At 45.8% G+C, this 18962-nt stretch overlaps 1 protein-coding gene and 2 long non-coding RNA genes across 8 annotated transcripts in view; 1 reads left to right on the top strand and 2 right to left on the bottom strand.

Moving 5' to 3' along the window:
* Positions 1-8720, bottom strand: part of LOC310836342 — a 121867-nt gene extending 113147 nt beyond the window's left edge. The window contains exon 1 of the long non-coding RNA XR_014560016.1: positions 8290-8720. This is a non-coding gene — a long non-coding RNA (uncharacterized lncRNA). The remainder of the gene's footprint in view (positions 1-8289) is intronic.
* QRFP (pyroglutamylated RFamide peptide) lies at positions 16-16027 on the top strand. Of its 5 annotated transcripts, none has more exons than XM_083721467.1 (2): positions 16-4495; positions 14514-16027. In XM_083721467.1, the coding sequence occupies exon 2, from the start codon at positions 14514-14516 to the stop codon at positions 14919-14921; it is 408 nt and encodes a 135-aa protein (XP_083577593.1). In that variant the 5' UTR covers positions 16-4495; the 3' UTR covers positions 14922-16027. The 5 variants fall into 5 exon arrangements, with proteins under 5 accessions (XP_083577593.1, XP_083577589.1, XP_083577591.1 ...); XM_083721463.1 differs by lacking the exon at positions 16-4495 and adding an exon at positions 6646-6722; XM_083721465.1 differs by lacking the exon at positions 16-4495 and adding an exon at positions 6652-6793.
* LOC310836337 lies at positions 7139-8332 on the bottom strand. Of its 2 annotated transcripts, none has more exons than XR_014560013.1 (3): positions 7995-8332; positions 7364-7825; positions 7139-7153 (listed from the first exon to the last, which is right to left on the bottom strand). It is a non-coding gene; the product is annotated as an uncharacterized lncRNA (long non-coding RNA). The 2 variants fall into 2 exon arrangements; XR_014560014.1 differs by lacking the exon at positions 7139-7153 and having other exon boundaries at positions 7520-7825; positions 7995-8122; positions 8254-8326.
* Positions 16028-18962: the final 2935 nt, after the last annotated feature.

Below are 18962 nucleotides of genomic sequence, written 5' to 3' on the forward strand. Positions count from 1 at the left end.
GGCCTCATCCAGCCCCTCACCCACCTGCCCTCCTCTTTAGACCCAGTCTGAGGGTTGCTACTGAATGTCAACTTCTTCCTCCTTAGTCTCAGTGCTACCCTGCCAGAGGCAGGATGGGGACAAAATGAGACTTAATTGGCTTTGCCCAGGTGCCACCTACTAATTGGCCTAGGTGGCACGTACTAATTGAGCTAACTGGCCCAGGTTCCACCTACTGTTGGGCTCCTTTGCCTTCCATCCCATCAATCCCAAAGAGCACCAGCCTCCACTGCTTTCCCCTAGTGAGTTTATTTCAATGAAAAGGAGGGGCTGTCTAAAATGTGGAGTTTCCAGGTTGGATCCAAGGATTAACTCTTGAAGAGTCTCTGTGTTATCTGTTTCTCAGGCTTAGGCTAAAACATGTCTGCTGTGATGCTCAAGGCAGATTAATCCCAGAGGGGCAGCCAGCCAGGTTAGCCACTTGCACAAAGAACAAGGAAGAGTCTTGTGGCACCTTAGCCCTCCTAGTCAGAAACCAACAATTGGGAGGGGGGGAATTTTATGGGGCATTTTTCTACCCTGAGCAGAATTCAAGTGCATCTCAGCGTGTTAAAATGTTCCAAAATAAAGCTGAGTGTGTTGCATCAGGAGAAGAGCACTTTAACCAGTTTCCCTGGATCAGTTTTCATTTGAAAAACTATATGAAACTTCTTTTTAAACCCAATATCTTTGCTGAGATGAAAAAACAGCAAAATGGCAAAACTGAATAGGTTATGTCAGCTATTTTGGAATCTTTAGCATTTATTTTTTTTACAGAACAAAAATGATAAATGGCAAGCTGTTGAAATTCAGGGACATTGTTTGCTACTACATAGGTGATGTTAATCAAGGAGGACTATGTTGCAGGTCTACCCCAGTGTAAGTCCTGCAATGAAAAGTGCTCATACAGCAGGTTTTAACTCCACTTTTGGGGATGGGGGTGTGAAGAGGGGTAAGAATTTAAAGTATGATAAACATGGGTGGTTAAAGATGAATCAGAGGGGCCAATGCAAGTTTTAATATTTTCCAATCTAGAGAAAAATTGTGATGTTAAGTCGCAGTAAAATTACTGAGAAATGTTAGTAGAAATCGGTTGAAGTTCTGTTCACAGCAATGGGACATAAGCATGACTCACTTTCTCTGTATCTACCACAGTCCCCATCATCCATGATCACTGGTCACAGTAGCTGAGGCTGATGGGAATCATGGAGTTGGAAGAGACACCCATCTAGTCCAACCCCCTGCAATGCAGGAACCTCAACTAAAGCATCCATGACAGATGACCATCCAACCTCTGCTTAAAAACCTCCAATGAAGGAGAGCCCATCACCTCCGGAGGAAGTCTGTTCCACTGTCAAACAGCTCTTACCTCCAAAACGTTCTTCCTGATGTTTAGTTGGAATTTCCTTGTTTTGGTCCTACTCTTCAGAGCAGGAGGAAACAAGCTTTCCCTTAAGATATTTGAAGATGGCTCTCATGGAGAAACTATAGATGGCTGCTAGCCACAATAGCTATGTTCTGCCTCCACTTCTGGAGGCAGCATCCTTCTGAATACCAGTTGCTGAGAATCTCAGGAGGGGAGGGTGCTCTTTTGCTCAGGTCCTGCTTGGAGGCTTTCTTTTGGGGCATCTGGTTGGCCACTGTGAGAACAGGAGGCTGGACTAGATGGGTCTTTGGCCTGAACCAGCAAGGCTTCTCTTATGTTCCTCCAACTTAAATATGTTACAGTCTTGCAATTCTTAACACTGTATGGCTTATCAAAATGTATTGTGTGATGTATTTCTGGGTTTTCTGTGCACAAGAAACCAGGGCAGGATGCTACAGAAGATGAACAGGGCAGCTACTTGACATGGGTGTTTCTGGATCTAAGATGTGCTCCTTCAAAGGCTGATCCTTGATGGTTAGATGCTGCTCTGAACAACTACTTGAACAGAGGCTGGCCTGACCTTTCCAATGATGCTTTCCAGTGAGCCATCATTTCACTTTCATGCACTGTTTGATCTTGACAATGACAAGGAATTATACAAAGCAGGGAGAGTTTGCCACTTCTGCATTTCATTGAGCTGGAAGTTCAGCGATAAAGGGAGGGTGGGGGAAGAGAGACGTGACTTTCATGTATTTTGCATGGGTCAGTTAAGGGTGTGTGAAGGTCAGCAAGGGAGCTGGGTATAGGATACTGCCCATTCATGTCTGAACTGCTGGGCAGATCATGTGCCCAAACAACATTTCAGTGAAGTAGATCACTAGTGTGTGATTGGTGTCCAATAACATAACGTGTGGACTTGCAAAAACTTAATAAAAAGGAACTCATTATTATGCATTGTTTCGTTTACTGCTTTTCCTCAAAGGTGAACATGAAGGCTACTGCTCCAATTCAAAACAACCCTGTGAGGTAGATTAAGCTCAGGAAGGAGTGGCTAGCTTGCCCAAGATCTTCAAGTGAGTTGTCATGCACCATCAGGGACAATGGAGCAACTCTCCTATGAAGAAAGGTTGCGGCATTTGGGACTTTTTAGTTCAGAGACAGGCAAGTCAGAGGCGACATAATAAAAGATTATACAATTATGCATGGCCTGGAAAGAGTCGGCAGAGGGAAGTTTTTTCTTCCTCCTACATAGCACTAGAGCATGGACATCCAATGAAGCTGAATGTTGGAAGATTCAGGAGAGATAAACAAAAGGACTTATTCACGTAGTGCATGAACTGTGGAACTTGCTTCCGCAGGAGGCAGTGAAGGTCACCTACAAGGATGGCTTAGGTCATCAATAACTGGTAGCCACGATGACTATGCTCTTCCTCCACAGTCAGAGACAGTAATGCGTCTGAATCCCAGTTCCTGGAAACATCAGAAGAGGCGAGTCCTCTTGTGCTCAGGTTCTGCTTTCTGGTTTCCCATTGGGGCATCTAGGCTGCCACTGTGAGAACAGGATGCTGGACTAGGTGAGCCACTGGCCCCTGCCAGCAAGGCTATTAAATTATTAAATTTGTATACTGCCTTTCATCTGCAGATCTCAGGGCAGTTCACAACATAAAAATGCAATATCGAAGCACAAAATACATTATAAAAATAAAAACAAAACAAAACAAAACACCACAAACCAATATCCTCCTCCCTACATGTGTCGCTATGTCTCCCTTATCCAGGAACAACCTTGTGTCTGTTTTTTCTAAAAATGGTTATTGCCTGCAGGGGTTGGGCAGATGTAAAACTTCAAATCAACATTTAATAGGATCACACTCCTGGAGTGATCAGCCCTTCTCTTGAACAAAGTGTCTGTGTTTCAGTGCTAGCTTTGAAGACAAGAGTACTATAAAGCAAATCAAAGCAAGATATGCTTTATTGTACTAGCCAAAGGCCATGACAAAACCATACAAACACTATCAGGAAAAGAAATATCTATGTAACTGTATATAAATCAGTATAAAGGATAAAGCAAATAAGTGCTCAGTAGGGAGCCCAAGATGAAAATACATATCAGATATCATGCGTGCATAAAAAGCATTGAAGCCTAGGATTCCTTGTGCCTGCAGGCATAAATTGAGGTAGGGATCATATGGAGAAGGCCCTTTCTCTTGAAGCCACCCCTTGTATATATTGAGGGCTCTTGCCCCTTTCATTAACAGCTTTCTGCTCACACCGTTCTTCTGAAGAGGCCAATTAGCTGCTGCCTAAGTCAAATGGTGGTTGGTTTTGTTAATTGTCCAAAATATTGAAAGATGATTCACCTTATCTAGTAGTTCCAGCACATGGTCATTAAATTATCATTCACCTCTTCCTTCCCTCCTTTGGCTTCACACTGTCCTCAACCACTATATGTGTCTTCAGCACTAACTACTTTTTAATTATATTGCTGAACTCCTGCAGTGGTTCTCAACCTGTGGATCCCCAGATGTTTTTGGACTACAAATCCCATAATCCCTGAGCTCTGACCTTGCTAGCTAGGGATGATGGGAGCTGTAGTTCAACAATATCTGGGGTCCCACAGGTTGAGAAAGGCTGCCTTAAGGGGGTCCCTTAGCTGTGGTTGCAGGGGGTTGGACTAGAGGACCCTTAAGGATCTCTTCCAACTCTATGATGCTATACTATGATAATCAGCATCACCTTCATCTTCCCTGTCACTCATGGGTGACTCAGTGCTAATTAACGATATGGTCCTGGGCCTGCTTTGGGATATAAAGAAAAATAACAATTGAATTAAATGCACTTTTTAAAGGGGGAGCGTGAACAGCTAATCAAAAAGACTCTTTTGCCCTCAAAGAAGCCCAGTCGGATCCATGTTCTCCCCCCCCCCCCCCAGACTTCAGGCTTCACAATGGAATCCTAGGCTCTGGAATGCAGAGCAATAATCTTATCAGAGGGGAGGGGAGGGTTTCTGTTTAATGAGGGGTCTTATTTAAAGAAAGGGAGACACGGACACCTCATGCACATCCTACTTTCCCACCTGGACGGAGCAGTCAATCTAGCAGAAGCAGAAAAGTAAGTACTCCAGGAAACCTGTTGCCATGTTCAGCGGAGGTGGTTTTAGGGTAGCAAGACTGGTTTGGCTGCACTGGGTGGCACACTGCAGGGGGTGCCACAACAGTGCTGTAGAAGGGAGTATGAGAGGTGGTGTGTGTGTGTGTGTGTGTGTGTGTGTTGAATTTTAGTGTCACACAGGGTTCCACTGAAATTTGAGAGCCCAAAGTCTGCTACTGTGTTCAGAAGAAAGCTTATGCGTTTTTTTTATTCATTCATTCATTCATTCATTTGTCAAGGAATATTTTCCCCCAGGTGGGTGTTCTGTCTCGCAAAGAATGGCATAGATGAGGTCAGCTCTTGAAACTAGTTTTCTAAAGGTAAACAAATCTAGACTCTTATTTCCCTAACTTCAGCCATTTCTACACTACTAGGGCAAGGAGATTGGTCTTGAGTTCTCAATGCTTCTTTGGAGGCTAGTAAGAGGCGACATTATGGTAGTTTATAAAATTTTGCATTGCACTGAAAAAGTAGATAGAGAAACGTTTTGATCACTCACTTGTAACACTAGAACTCGTGAACATCCAATTAAGCTGAATGTTGGAAGATTCAGGGCAGATAAAAAGAGGGACTTTTTCCTGAAGCACAAACTATGGAACTCCCTCCCACAGGAGGCAGTGATGGCCAGTAGACCCTCCAAGTGTCCCTATTTTCCAGGGACAGTCCCAGATTTACAGAAGCCCTCCCAGTTTCTTATTTGATCCTGGAATGTCCCCTTTTTCCTTTGGGTGTCCCTATTTTCATCAGAGAAATGTTGGAGGGTATGGAGTTATCTAACCCCTGAGCCGTCTGAAGGCAGCCCTGTATAGGGAAGTTTTTTTGTTTTATTGAGTTTTTTTATATGTTGGAAACCACTCAGAGTAGCTGGGGCAACCCAGTTAGATGGGTAGGGTATAATAAGGCTGTCCTTGCTCACCAACAATGAGATGCTGAAAAATCAAGAGCAGGGTGTGGTGACTCTGAGAAAGGGATGGGAAAGGATGTCATGAGACAGGGATGTGGGGGACATTTTGCAGCTGAATGCCGCTTTCCTATCTGCGAAACCTTCTGGGGGCCACATGCTAGCAATGGGTGGAGCCAGAGGCAAAGTGGGTGGGACAATGGATGTAAAATGTCACTTCTGTGCAGCCGACTAGGTTCTGCATACCCCTCTCTTGATCGTCCATGCAGGCCAGCAAGAGGCATTGTCTGAGGACAGCAACTCCCAGTGAATGGGAGAATTGGGGACCAGGCAGAGAAGCCCAAGGGGTGCATTTGGGTCCCTGAGGTCCTCCACCCCAGACTCAATAAGCCACAGAGTCTCCAGGTCTGGGCAATGCTGTTCTTTGTGACTGCTAAACAGAGGATATTCGGGGAAGTCAACCCCTGTGGCTCCAGACCTGCACAGAGCCCGGCAATTCTTGGACTGTGCTGTTCCCTGCATGATCTCCTGTAATCCAGAGAGGATTCCCCTTGCCTGGTTTCTCTTCCTTCCACCCTCCTTGCTTTCTGTCATCCCCCAAACCCTTTGCAAGGGGGCTTCTCAGCTTGCCCCACTTCCTCCAGCTCACCCCCTCCTGCAAATGTCTCCATGTATCCGTGATCACAGAATTATAGAGCTGAAAGGGACCCCAAAGCCCATCTAGTTCACCCCCTGCGATGCAGGAATCCCACCGGAAGAATCCCCAACAGATGGCCATCCATCCTCGGCTTAAAAACCTCCAAGGAAAGAGGTGCCAGACCAAAATCATTCAGGGGTGTGTGTGTCTTTATGTGTGTGGTGTTTGTATATTAAGGGACATGTAGTAAACTGTGTGTGTTTGTGTGGTGTTTGTCATTGTTAACTGACCTGTGTAGATTTGTATATTAAGGGACATGTGGTAAAATGTTGTGTAGAGAAACATTTGTGGGAGGTAAAGTGAGAGCAGTGGGTGGACTGTGAGAGGATGGAACCTTGGGGTGTGCTGCGTGCTGTTTGGCTGAGGATGGAGTGTGACAGGCAGGAGACAGTTGGGACAGTGTGTGTGTGACAGCTAAAGGCAGTTGGGCTTTGGAGGGGGAGGGAGGAGGGAGAATCCAAGAAATGTTTGTGGCTTAGACAAGCTGATTTGTCTCAGGAGGGCAGTTTGGTCCCAGTTGCCAATCCCAATCTCCACAGGGCCTTGACAGTCTCATCTTTGGGAAGGAGTGAGGAATGTGCTCTGCTGAGGTCTTCCAAAATTTGGCAGTTGTGGTCCCAGCCAGTGTCAACAGATACAAAATCAGTTCCTTGTTATTAAGGTCTCGATCCAAACATACAAATTCAAAAGAGCCAGACAAGGAGAAGGGTGAATTGTTGGCCCAGTTATCAAAAAGATCTCAGAAAATACTTTGGTCCAGGACCCTTTGTTTGGCACCGTCCTGCCAGATATGCCTGTGGGTCTCAGGATCCTGGCATGGTAGGGAGGCACCCTATGTGTACAAAATAAATTCATTGTGATGTCAAATAGCAACCATGTGCCATTTGCAGGGAGAGTTCCCTGGTGTGAGCCGAAAGAGAAGAGTATCTCCCATCTTATTCTTGTATCTTGTCCCCAAAATGAAAGGCTCCCCTAACCAAATTCCTGGCTACACCCATGGTTGTCACTCTTTGTGGCCGGACTTACCGTATTTTTTGCTCTATAAGACTCACTTTTCCCCTCCTAAAAAATAAGGGGAAATGTGTGTGCATCTTAAGGAGCGAATGCAGGCTGCGCAGCTATCCCTCTTGTTGTTCTGGCTTCTGAGATTCAGAATATTTTTTTCTTGTTTTCCTCTTCCAAAAACTAGGTGCATCTTGTGGTCTGGTGTGTCTTATAGAGCGAAAAATACGGTAACTTGGCAAGATCTCCCTCTCCCCTGACTCAAGGTCTTTGATGATGACTTCGTCTGGGTGGAAGGGAAAGGGAAAGAAGAGAACAGCCACTTAAGGGATGGAAAACCCCTGGAGGTGCCACACCCCACCCTCCCAAGCCCAAACTGCCCCTATTCTGTTGGCTACCAAAAGATGTTTATTTCAAGCCTGATTTTGGTGGGGGTGAGAGGTGAACCTGTGGGCGCCAGAGACGGTCTCTCTGGCCCCCAATGTGCCCTTTTGGGGCATGTTGGCATGTCCTATCCAAGGACTGTCCCCCCCACTGCCTCCCAGAGCTCGGCTTTAAATGCCAAAGATGGTGGAGGCTGAGGTACCCTTCCCAAGTTCTCCTGGCCATATGAAGATCATCTTCCCAAGGGGCTCCACTGTGAACCTCCTCAAAGAGTAGAGCTCCAACGGTGGGCCCTGGGCTGGCAACTCTGCAGGTGAAACAAAGGAAAAAGGTGAGAAAGAAAGTAAAATACAAACTAACCACCTCTGCCTTCCTCCAAGTCTTCTCCAAGCAGAGGTCAGTCTCCTCCGGACTCCATTATCGTCAGAGTCTTACAAGCCTCGCCATCATCTCTCAGCAACAGAATAATTGCTCACCTGGACCCCCAGACTCGCCTGTTTCCATCCCCTGGCCACTCACAAGGGCTGGATCTTCCTTGGGGACAAAGAGGTGGACTTTGTTCCTCTTGCAGCAGTTGCCCAGCAGCTCTATCAGCCTCTTGAAGCTAGGAGAGAACAAGGAGAAGTTAAGAAAGTGGAGCCCTGGGTTCAAAACATCTCTCAGCCATCAAGCTCCCTCCACTTAGCCCATGTCAGGGAAGTCTGGATGAGGCAGAGGAGGACCGCAGCAATGGACCTGGTCATTGCCTTGGGGCCATGGCTTCAAACTCACTGCCCACTCTTTCACTCCTGCTCCTCACTGCCAACTGCTGATCAGTTGCAGTTGGTCCCTAGAAGCCAGCAGTGAGTGATGTCACATAGGCTGGGCTGAGTGAGTCATGGTTGCCTTGACAATAGCCTCCCCACTAAAGCTGGACCACTCTGGCTCCTCCTTCAGAATGGGGAAGCAAGACCCTCCTAGTGCCCCTAATTTCCAGGGATAGTCTTGGATTTACAAAAGCTGTCCTGGTTTCTGATCTGATCCCAGAATGTCCTCCTTTTACTTAGCACATCCCTATTTTCACTGGATAAATGTTGGCGAGTGTGGCTTAGTTGACTTCAAGAGAGGATTAGGTAAATTCATGAAGCAGAGGGCTGTTGATTGCTACTATCATGATGGTTATGCTCTGTCTCCCTATGCTTCTGGAAACAGTTGCTGGAAGCAGCAGGAGGGGAGAGGGCTCTTGTTCTTGGGTCCTGTTTGTAGGCTTTCCACAGGCATCTGGCTGGACATTATGAGAACAGGATGCTGGACTGGAGGGGCCTGATCTAGCAAGGCTCTTCTAATGGCCTACTTCTACTGTCAGAGGCAGCCAGCCAGTGAATACCAGTTCCTGGGAATCACAAGTGATGAGTGAGTTGCTTTTGTGCTCTGATGTTGCTTGTGAGCTTCCCATTTGATCATCTGGTGTGCTACTGCAAGAACAGGGTGCTGGACTACATGGGCCAGCGGCCTGATGCAACAGGGCTTTTCTGATGTTTTTGCTGTCTTAGATCAACTAAAATATCACAGCAGTGCTCTCCTCTTCCCAATCTTATGATATCACAAAAAAGCACATTACAGTAGTACATTACATAACTGAGAGTGCAAGTTACAAATGCCCTTGCTTTAAATTTTTTATTTCAGTGATGTCATTTACCAAGCTATTGCATCCCTGAACAGTATCACGCAACTCCTTTTCATGCAGAAGCAGACATTGAAAGATGAGGAGGATATATTTGGCAGGTTCACTCTCTCCAAGGCATTTACAGATGTATTTGCCTCTGGAATTCTGACGACTTGGATGGCAGCCTCTTGGAGTAGCCTGGCTTCATGAGGCGGGTTCTAACACAACGGACAGGTTTTTCTAGGAAGTTTTCAGTGGGAAAATTTAGGTTTATTTGCACTGGAAATATATTGCAAATTCATGGACAATGCGGCTATCAACTGTTATTAGCTGCGATGGCTATGCTCTGCCTCTATGCTCAGAGGTTTTTCAGTTTTTAAACTATAAAGTAGTGCAGCCACTGTGCACCAAGACACAGTGTGGCTCCAAAGGTTTAATAAAGCATCAACCCATCCAAAGATTTCTTTTACAAATAAGAAAGATTAATAAAAATAAACGTATCATCCACTTGTGAGTTCCATCATTATTGTTCTATATAGCCTTAAATGAGCCAGATATTTGCATGTACAGAAGGCACTGATTGACCATGTGCCTCAGCATTTGTATAGGGAATAAAATCATGCCACATATTGAAAAACAGTCAATCAAGCTCTGCCCTTTAGATACTTTTAGTTTTATGAGATATCTTTTCAAGAAAGGTTATTTGTTTTCTTTCTTTTTCTTATGGTTGAACTTTTTTTCTTAGCAAATCAATAAAAAATTAAAAATAGTAATGCCCCTGAATGCCTGTCGCTGGAAACCACAGGAAGAGAGAGTGCTCTAGTGTACCTGTCCTGAAGCATCTGCCTGACCACCGTGAGAACAGGCTCCTGGACGAGGTGGGCCACTGGCCTTATCCAGAACCCAGGGTCACCTTATCTTCTTGAAATGGCAGGCACAAAATGTATTGTGTTAGTGGAAATTCACTTGCAAAAATGTGCAGATTAGAGGAAATGGCATGCTAAAAACAAGTGTGTCATTTGGGAGAAAAGTGCCTCGGATTTCTACAAGGAACAGAATTAAACACATTTTGTTGGCTGAGGCAGAGCAGGAAACAACTAGTCTCCTCCCTCGTGCCAAGTCAAGGTACATGGAGTTAACTAAAGGCTGGCTGAATTATTCTGGCACCTGAAGCAAAGAATCCCACAAGCGCTTCTCCCTGGGGAGTAAACATGACAATTATGATAAATTAAAGGACTTAAAATCTGCTGCCCTTTCATGACTTGAGCAGCCAGATGCAAAGGAAGGCAGAGTTGCTGCATTTTTAACAGTTATCTAGAAGAGGAGATTTCAGGGGGTGCAACTTGAAGCAATGGGGAAATTAATTTATTTTGTATTCATATTCCATCTTTTCTCCAAGGAGCTCAAGGTGGCATACATGGCTCTCCCTCTCCCCAGTTTATCCTTACAGAAACCCTGTGTTGTAGGTTAGACTGAGAGGCAGTGACTGAGCTAATGAGCTTCATGGCTGAGTGGGGGATTTGAACCTTGGTCTCTTAGGCCCTAATGCAACAACTACACCACACTTGCTCTCCAAATAAAATAAATCTATCTCCAGTCTCTGCTAATTTTACTTGGGTTCATATACCTGTTTTGTTTCTGCATTAATCTGAGATTCTGTATTTTAAAATCCACATGAAAATCTGTACTTAATTATTTGGGGTTGTATGCAATGCTAGTCCTACTCAGAATAAATTTATGGAAATTTATTGCAGTGGCTAACTTAGGTCCATCAAGTTCAATAGGTCTGCTCTGGGTAGAACTTAGCTGGATAGCAACCCACATAATTTTATCACGTAATTTTATTTACCTTGAAATCCACATTTCATCTCAATATACACATAAAATTATATCCATTTTTAATGCCTTTTATTATTTGAACCGAGAATATCAGGCTTGGGGCATGAGTGTTAAGGCTCTTCAATACTTTCATTTAATATAGCTAATAACCTTTCTGTACCTCCATTAATCATCTGTTGTCTATATTACATTCTTCTCCAAATTGCTGCCTTCTCACACCTTCCTGTCCTTTTCTCATACTAATTTCTTTTTCAGAGTATCCCTGGTATGGGGGGGGATCTGGATCAAGGGAGGGGAACATATAGGAAGGCAGTGACTTGCAGGAGAGCACCATGTGGACAGCAGTACATGTGAGAAGGATCTAGGGGTGATAGTAGACCACAAACTTAGCATGAGTGTGATACTGCAGCCAAAATGGTGAGTGCTAATCTAGGCTGCCATCAATGGAAGTCTAGTGACCAGTTCAAGGGAAGAGATAGCACCACTCTATTCTGCCTTGGTCAGACCGCATCTGGAGTACTTTGTCCCACAGTTTAAGATGGATATGAACAAGCTAGAATATGTGCAGAGGAGGGTCTGGAACAGAGGGTCTGGAAACCAAGCCTTATGAGGAATGGTTGAAGGAGCTGGATATGTTTAGCTTAGGAAAGAGGAGACTGAGAGGAGATATGGTAGCCATTTTCAGATATCTCAAGGGCTGTCACATGGAAGATGGAGAAAGCTTGTTTTCTCCTTTACTGGAGGGTAGGACCTGAACCTGTGGTTTCAAAAGACAAGAAAAGAGATTCCAACTAAACATTAGGAAGAACTTTCTGATGGTGAGAGCTGTGCAACAGGGGAATGGACTCCCTCACAAGGTGGCAGACTCTCCTTCCTTGGAGATTTTTAAGCAGAACCTGGTTGGCCACCCGTGAGGGATTTGTTAGCTGTGACTCCTGCCTTGCAGGTGGGTTGGACCAGATGACCCTTGGGTTACCCTCCCAACTCTGCAATTCTTTGATTCCATGACAACAGAGAATTAATGAAGCTACATGAAGTTTTGTATCCAGATTAATTGGCTGTATGGATGAGCCCTCTTAAAGTGGGGTTTGCATTTGGCATCAAATCTGGGACCAAATGATGCACTACTGGAAACAGTGTCACTCAGGAGTTCCCCTTAAGGCCTTCCAAGTGGACCCAAACTTTCCTGCAAGGACTTCTATTCAGTGGTAAATTCCATGCCAAATGGAAACTCTGATTGCCGCATGAATCTTCCTTTGCAAACACTGCTCAATTCAAGCTACACCTGTTAATGAATACTTTCCCCCTTGAAATTGAGCATGGGGGAAAAATCTCACTTCTGTTATTTTGTCCACTTTCTCTGTCAACCCACCCGGTACTGGCATGCAGCCCACAGAAGGTTTCCAATAAGGGGGTGTGACCCCTCAGTGCTGAAAAAGACCCCTCCACCCTAAGCTAAGCCATCATTCATTCACTGTATTGTGCTAAAAAAAAAAAATCTATCATCACCCTTGTTATTTTATCAACTGCTGTAATTTTATTATAATATAGTTGCTGTTGAAACATAAAAATCTATGTCTAGGGAAGAAGAAGATACCTGTGGTGTGTCAAGGGTTTGCAAAGCTTTACACGAAAATTCAATAAATGTTTTAGACTATTCTGTATCTCACCCTACGAGACAAGAATGAACTCTGCGAGAGAAGTAGGGCACACAATTTTGCAGTGAAAAAGGAAGAATTCATTTCACAGCAGGAAAGGAAAAGGGGGGATAACTGTGTATTCCAAAAGCCCACATTTCAGCGGCGAGCCTTTGCTCAAAGGGGGCTCCATGCCAACCCCTCAAAACCATCCGAATGATTGCGACCGGAATTGACTCTCTTTCAGCCTCAGTTTGCCAAAGGAAGCTGTCCAGATCTCTTGATTAATTTGTTTTCCTGCATTCTTGTTTTACAAGGCTCCTGTTGAATCCACATGGTGCTAATGGAGCGACAGAGTTGGCAATCTGGGGAGTGGAAGAGGTCACAGGCCAGATCAAGCCATGGGGCAATTTTAACTAGCCAGGCCAAATTTTAATCAAGATATACTAATAAAAGAATGAAAGGGAAAAAATGCCTGCTGCTTCACTCAGAAGCAAAAGAGAAAAACTTCTAAGCAGTAACAAAAATAAGAGCCCAGACTTCCTCTTGGATTTTGTAGGAGAGTAAGGCAGTCGTTCAGTGGTGCAGCACATGAAGTTGTAACAACAGCAGCAATAATTTTAATGTGTGGCAGAGAGCAGTCCTAATTCAAAGGCTGGAGAGGAGGGGGGCCAGGAAACAAGATGGGGTGGCTTGCTGAAGACTCCAGGGAGTCTCCTCCTCCTGCTGTGACCTGTTCCCCTCCTGCCTGGTCTCCCAGAACACATAGAGAAATGAAAAGAACAGATTGGTTGTATTCAGACACAGTCTCAGAATGCTTGGGGAAAAGACCCTAGAGAGGAAGAGACTCGGGCAGCTGTAGGAAGATCTACTGGAAAGAGTTGCTGGGATCACTACAGCTGCACTATTTGGGTTTCTTTGAATAAAGAGTTAACTTCACCGACACCAGCGTTTGTTTATTGCTGACCTTCACCTGACTCTAGCTCCTGACAGGCTTAACCATCAGAGGAGGGAAGGAGGTGGGATGAAGGCCAGTGCTGCTCACCTCTCCCCGCAGCTCCCATTGCACCACCGTGAGAGGTCAGGCTGCCTCTCCCCCTTGCTCCCCTTCCCCACTGCCTTTCCCCACTGGCCAGGGGAATTCAGGACTCTGCTTGACATAGTGAGAAGCCATGATGGTGCAAGGATTTTTGTGACAGCCCCAGCATTTTTAGGGCAGTTGGAAGACTATGTTGGCCACTATGAGAACAGGATGGGCCCTTGGCCTGATCCAGAATGAATATCCTACCTCCACTGTTGGAAACATCAAACCTCTGAATACTAGCTGCTGGAAACCACAGGATAGGAGAATTATTGAGGAGATCTTTATTCCCGTTCCTGGAGCTATAATTCCCAGAGTTCCCTGAGAAGAGTGATTGATTGTTGAGCTAATGGCTCTCAGTACCCTTATATACTTAAAAGCAGTTTAAAATGTGAATAAAACAATGAAATTGGGGGGGCTGTTAAAAATATTTATTTAAAACATTCAGAGAATAATTAAAATCAATGATAAATTTAAAAATGCAAGTAAAGCACACAACTCCTAGAGTGATTTGACAGTCAATCTCTCTTCCCAGGGAATTCTGGGAACTGTGAAGAGAATAGTGGGTCTCCTACCACCACTCAGCACCCTTTACAAACTCCAGCCTCCGAGAATTCCTTGGAAGAAGCCATGATCGTTTAAAGTGGCATCATAGTTTTGAATGCAGCCACTAGCTCTTCCCTTATTCATTATAAAGTACAGAGGTGTTTGTAGTGTGTGTTTGTGTGGTGGCTTGAGGACTTGTCTAGGGATGCCTAAATCCAGTGACATGTCTTTCACTCTTTCTCCCCAGATGAAGGCCTCCTGCCTCTTCTCCTGCTTCTCCCTGCTGAGCTTCTGTGTCTGTTTCCCCCTGGATGAGGGGCAGGCATCCCCCCTGGATGAGGGGAAGGCCAGCCTCTGGGTCCCTGGAGCTGCCAAGTGGAAGTGTTCGCCTGGAGACCTCAAGTCCCTCCTCAGCATCGCCAGGGAACTACAGGGGTTTGAGAAGGAGCGAGCTGGCATCCGCCTCCGCTTCGGGAGGGAGAGAGGAGGAGGTCCAGAAGATGAGAATGAAGCCACCAACTACCTGCCAGAGGAGGCAGGTGAGAAGAGGGCTGGCACTTTGGGGAACCTTGCTGAGGAGCTGAACGGCTACAGCCGGAAGAAGGGAGGCTTCAGCTTCCGCTTTGGGCGACGGAGGACAGCAGCTCTCTTCTGAAGTCCACTGTCCACCCACTTCGGCTGTGGAAGTCCTTCCTTATCTGTCCTGTGCTACATCTTCAACACTCTTGGGATGACCAGCAGTGCCCTCACCCCTGATTTCATCCTTCTGTTGCCTCATACAACACAAGCATTTCTCATTTTCCTGTTCCCTATTCTGCAAAATCTTGTTTTTCGCAAAAGGGGGTCAAGAAGGGATTGATTCCACAACAGTCTCCTCCTTTCCACTGACTTCAGCTGTTCTGATTCAGCAGCTGTCTGAAGGCCACTTCTGCATGTTTTGCAGGAAGGGAGAACAGTGCAGAAGAGATTCCCCCCTCCCCAAAATGCTACAATTCCCCCCCTGCAATGCCTGACCGTAAAGGAACATTGGGAGCATAGATCACAGTCTTCATTCATGGAGGGCACCTCTGAAACTCAAGAAGACCTGGCTGGTGCTTTTAAGAACTGAGCAGATACTTGAGACAAAGAGTGGGGAACGGTTTTCAGCTCAAGGTCCACATTCCCTTCTGGGAGTCATGGGCCAGTGGTGGGTGGGGCCCAAAGCAAATGTGGGTGGAGAAGCAAATGAAAATTTCACCTTTGTACCATAGCTTTGTACCCACCCACCCCTACCTACCTTTATATTGCAGCCAGAGCAAGCAAGAGGCACTATTGGAGTTCAAGGATACATATTCTAACCATGCAAAATAATGGGGGGGGGGGGAGTTAGGGGTGTGGCCTGGTAAGAGTAAGTGTGGAGTTGGTGTAGCCTTCATAGAGTTCTGAGGGCCAGACAGGGCGCCCTTAAGGGCCATGCCCACTCTCTTTTATTTCTGACACAGTATCCTTGTGGAATAATGAGGTGGAGGGGGTTTCCTTTCTGGGTTTGGGGAGAGAGATCACCCCTTGCTGGAGATGGGTAGAACTGTGAATTGAAGTTTTTCTCCTTTTTTAATTTCTCCAACCAGCTCTCCACATTTCCACAGCCTGTGGAAGACCGCTATTCCTTTAAGTTCTCATGAAAAGTCATTAGCATTTTTATGCAGATTCTCCTACTTGATATGTTTGAAATATTTTTCCACTAACAGGCATTGTTTCACAAAACAATTTCCCCTAAAACAACACATATTTGTATGCTGTTTTTGTGGATGTGTGCTTCTTTACTCACGTGACTCCAGAAAAGGGCAATGATTGGCAAGAACTGCATCACTAAATTTGGAGAAGGGCTGCAGTGCAGTTTCTGCGTTGTTTCTGAAAGTGCATATTATGTAGGTTTGCCTTTAAGTGAGCTGAATTTCTTGCCCATTCCCTAACTACCAGTTGTGATAGCTATGTTCTCCTTCCACGTCAGAGGCAATATACCTATGAATGCCAATGGCTGGGAACCACAACTGGGGAGAGTTGCTCTTGTGCTCACGTTCTGCTTGGGAGATTCCCATAATGAACATCTTGTTAGCCACTGAGAGAAGAGAAGGACAGACTGGATGGGCCTCATTCAGCCTGATGAAGCAGGGAATGCAGGACAGTTTTAAAAGGGGATTAGACTGTTGGAATTCTGCCTGGGTCAGAGGAATGTGCCACAGCGTAGGCACCGGCAGATATTCCTTGGCGACCTCCCCGCTGCTACTCCCGGCAGATAAGCGGGCGAGGTCTCGGCGATTCTTCCCAGATGTGTGAGAAGAACACACCGTTCCTTCTCTCTCCCCTTTGGTGTCCCCCAGGGAGGGGAAAGAAGCAGACAGAAATCTATTTACATCCTTTATTTCTGTCTCTTCCATCAGTACAGAGAAACATGTCTGCACTCCACAGCAGTAAGAATAAACTCCACCCATGTACTTCCAGTACGGGTCATATGACACACACACTGAGCTAACATCCGGTGCTCAGTACAGAATGGACTGCCCCTATGTTCCCATGGCAACAGTCACAAACATCCTGTTTGGCTTTCCAGCCACAAGCAGCTGACTGAGCTGCTATAGCCTTTGCTTGCAGCTGCATTGCTGCTTTATGGTAACACAGACATGTTTATGGAGGGCAAAGCTACTGGCCAAAATGGTAACACTTTGCTGCAACAAAGACAGTAATGTATCTGAATACCAGTTTCTGGAAGACACAGAGGGAGGAGTGTTCTATTGTGCTTGGGTGCTGCTTGTGGGCTTCCCATATTGGGTATCTGGAAGCCTGTGAGCAAAACCTAACACAAGACCACTCTCCTGTGCTTTCCAGCAACTGGTATACAGAAGCACTGCTGCCTCTGCCCCTTTCTCAATCTGGCTCCACCTCCTTGAATCTCAGGAGACTTGAAAATCATAGAACCATAGAGCTGGGTCCCCAAAGGGTCATCTAGTCCCACTCCCTGCGGTGCAGGAATCACAGCTACTTGGTAATCGAGGCGTGGAAATGGCGTAATCAAAATCTGTGTGCCAGTTATTGATTGCAGACTGAAATGACTGAAATAAATATTTGCTTGTTCCTCTCTCTGGTTTAAAGGAGGGAACAGAATCCCCACCCCCACCCCACGTTCTGCAGAGCCACAACTGAGCATTGCTTCACCACAGAAGAATAATCAGAAGATGAAATCTGGAGCCCACCGGTTAGCATGACTTTCCCTGAGCCCAGTGCAGTTTGGAAACTCTTTCATTGCAGCTGGATGGAAAATTGACAGGCTGGGTATTTATTAAGGATCTGAGTGCTTAAAGAGTGTTGCGGGGTGGGTTATAAAGTAAGAGGGCTGTCTCCATGGCAACATCAATTAAAAGCTCCCAGCAGCTTTGCTGTTCAATCAAACCATACATTGGGGTTGTTTTCTGAAACAGAGCTCTCCAGTGGGATGAGATTAAAAGCAGGGTTTGTGAGGCATCCCCAGCACCCAGCCTCTGGTCATCTTCCTTTGCAACCTGGCTGAAGAAGCAACAGGTGTCATTCAGCCAACTATTTCCGGAGCAGCAAAAAGACAGGTGCTCTCAGGACTTCAGCCCTCTGTGGGTCTTGAACTTGAGATAGGAGGAATGTCAGGCTGGAACTTGGCCTAGTCCATAGCCTCTGTCACTATCCAAATCTGTGCTTGCTTCCATGTCCAGCATCCACAAGTTGGACACAGCTGGCAATTTGTTGATCTCTAGGAGAAAAGCTGGTGATCAGCTGTGGAGGATCTGCTTTGCACGCAGAAACTCCCAGGTAAATCCTCGGAATCTCTAGGTAGGGCAGAGAATGGCCTCAAAAAGAATATTGCCGGGTTGGGAAAGCTTCAGAAAAGGGCAAGCAAAATGATCATGGGGTTAGAGAATCTCCCCTATGAAGAAAGGTTGCAGCGTTTGCGACTTTTTAGTTCAGAGAAAAAGGTGAGTGAGAAGGGACATGATAGAAGTTTATAAACTTGGTGGTATAGCAAAAGTGAGTAGAGACAAGTTTTTCTCCCTCTCTCACAACACTAGAAATCACGGACATCCAATGGAGATGAATGTTGGAGGATTCAGGGCAGATAAAAGAAAGGAGTTTCTTCACGCACAACAGTTAAACTGTGGAACTCGCTCCCATGGGGGGGGGGGGGGCCAAACAGCCAGTAGTTTCTTTATTGACAAAGAAAGCACCAACCTACAGTAGCTCCAGAGGTGAATTAAACACACACACTCCCAGGCTAATGCTTTGAGCTGGATGTTGGAGCAACAGGCACAAGTAACCTGTGACTCCTTTGACATGGAAGCTGTTGCTGTGCCTGCTGCTTTCTGTCCCCACTTCAGGCACCTTCTCTGCTTCAGATCCTGGCGTGTCCTGCCCTTCCTCAGATCTCTTCCCATCCTCCAGCTCTGGCTCCTGCCCTGTAGGAGGCACAAACCCCCATAAATTGCAACCCATTTCCTCTGGATCAGCCTCTGGCCACGCTAACCCTTTCACCATTCCATAGAGCCCCACCATTCCTTAACAGCAGCTCTCCAGGGTTTCAGAGTGTTCTTCCCTAGCCCTACCCAGAGACGAGAAGGATGGAACCTGGTGCCTTTTGCATGCAAAGCAGATGTTCTGCCAACAAGCTACAGTGTTTTAACTATGATGAAGTTAA

This window comes from Podarcis gaigeae, assembly GCF_964106915.1.
Source record: "Podarcis gaigeae genome assembly, chromosome: Z".
Classification (NCBI taxonomy): domain Eukaryota; kingdom Metazoa; phylum Chordata; class Lepidosauria; order Squamata; family Lacertidae; genus Podarcis; species Podarcis gaigeae.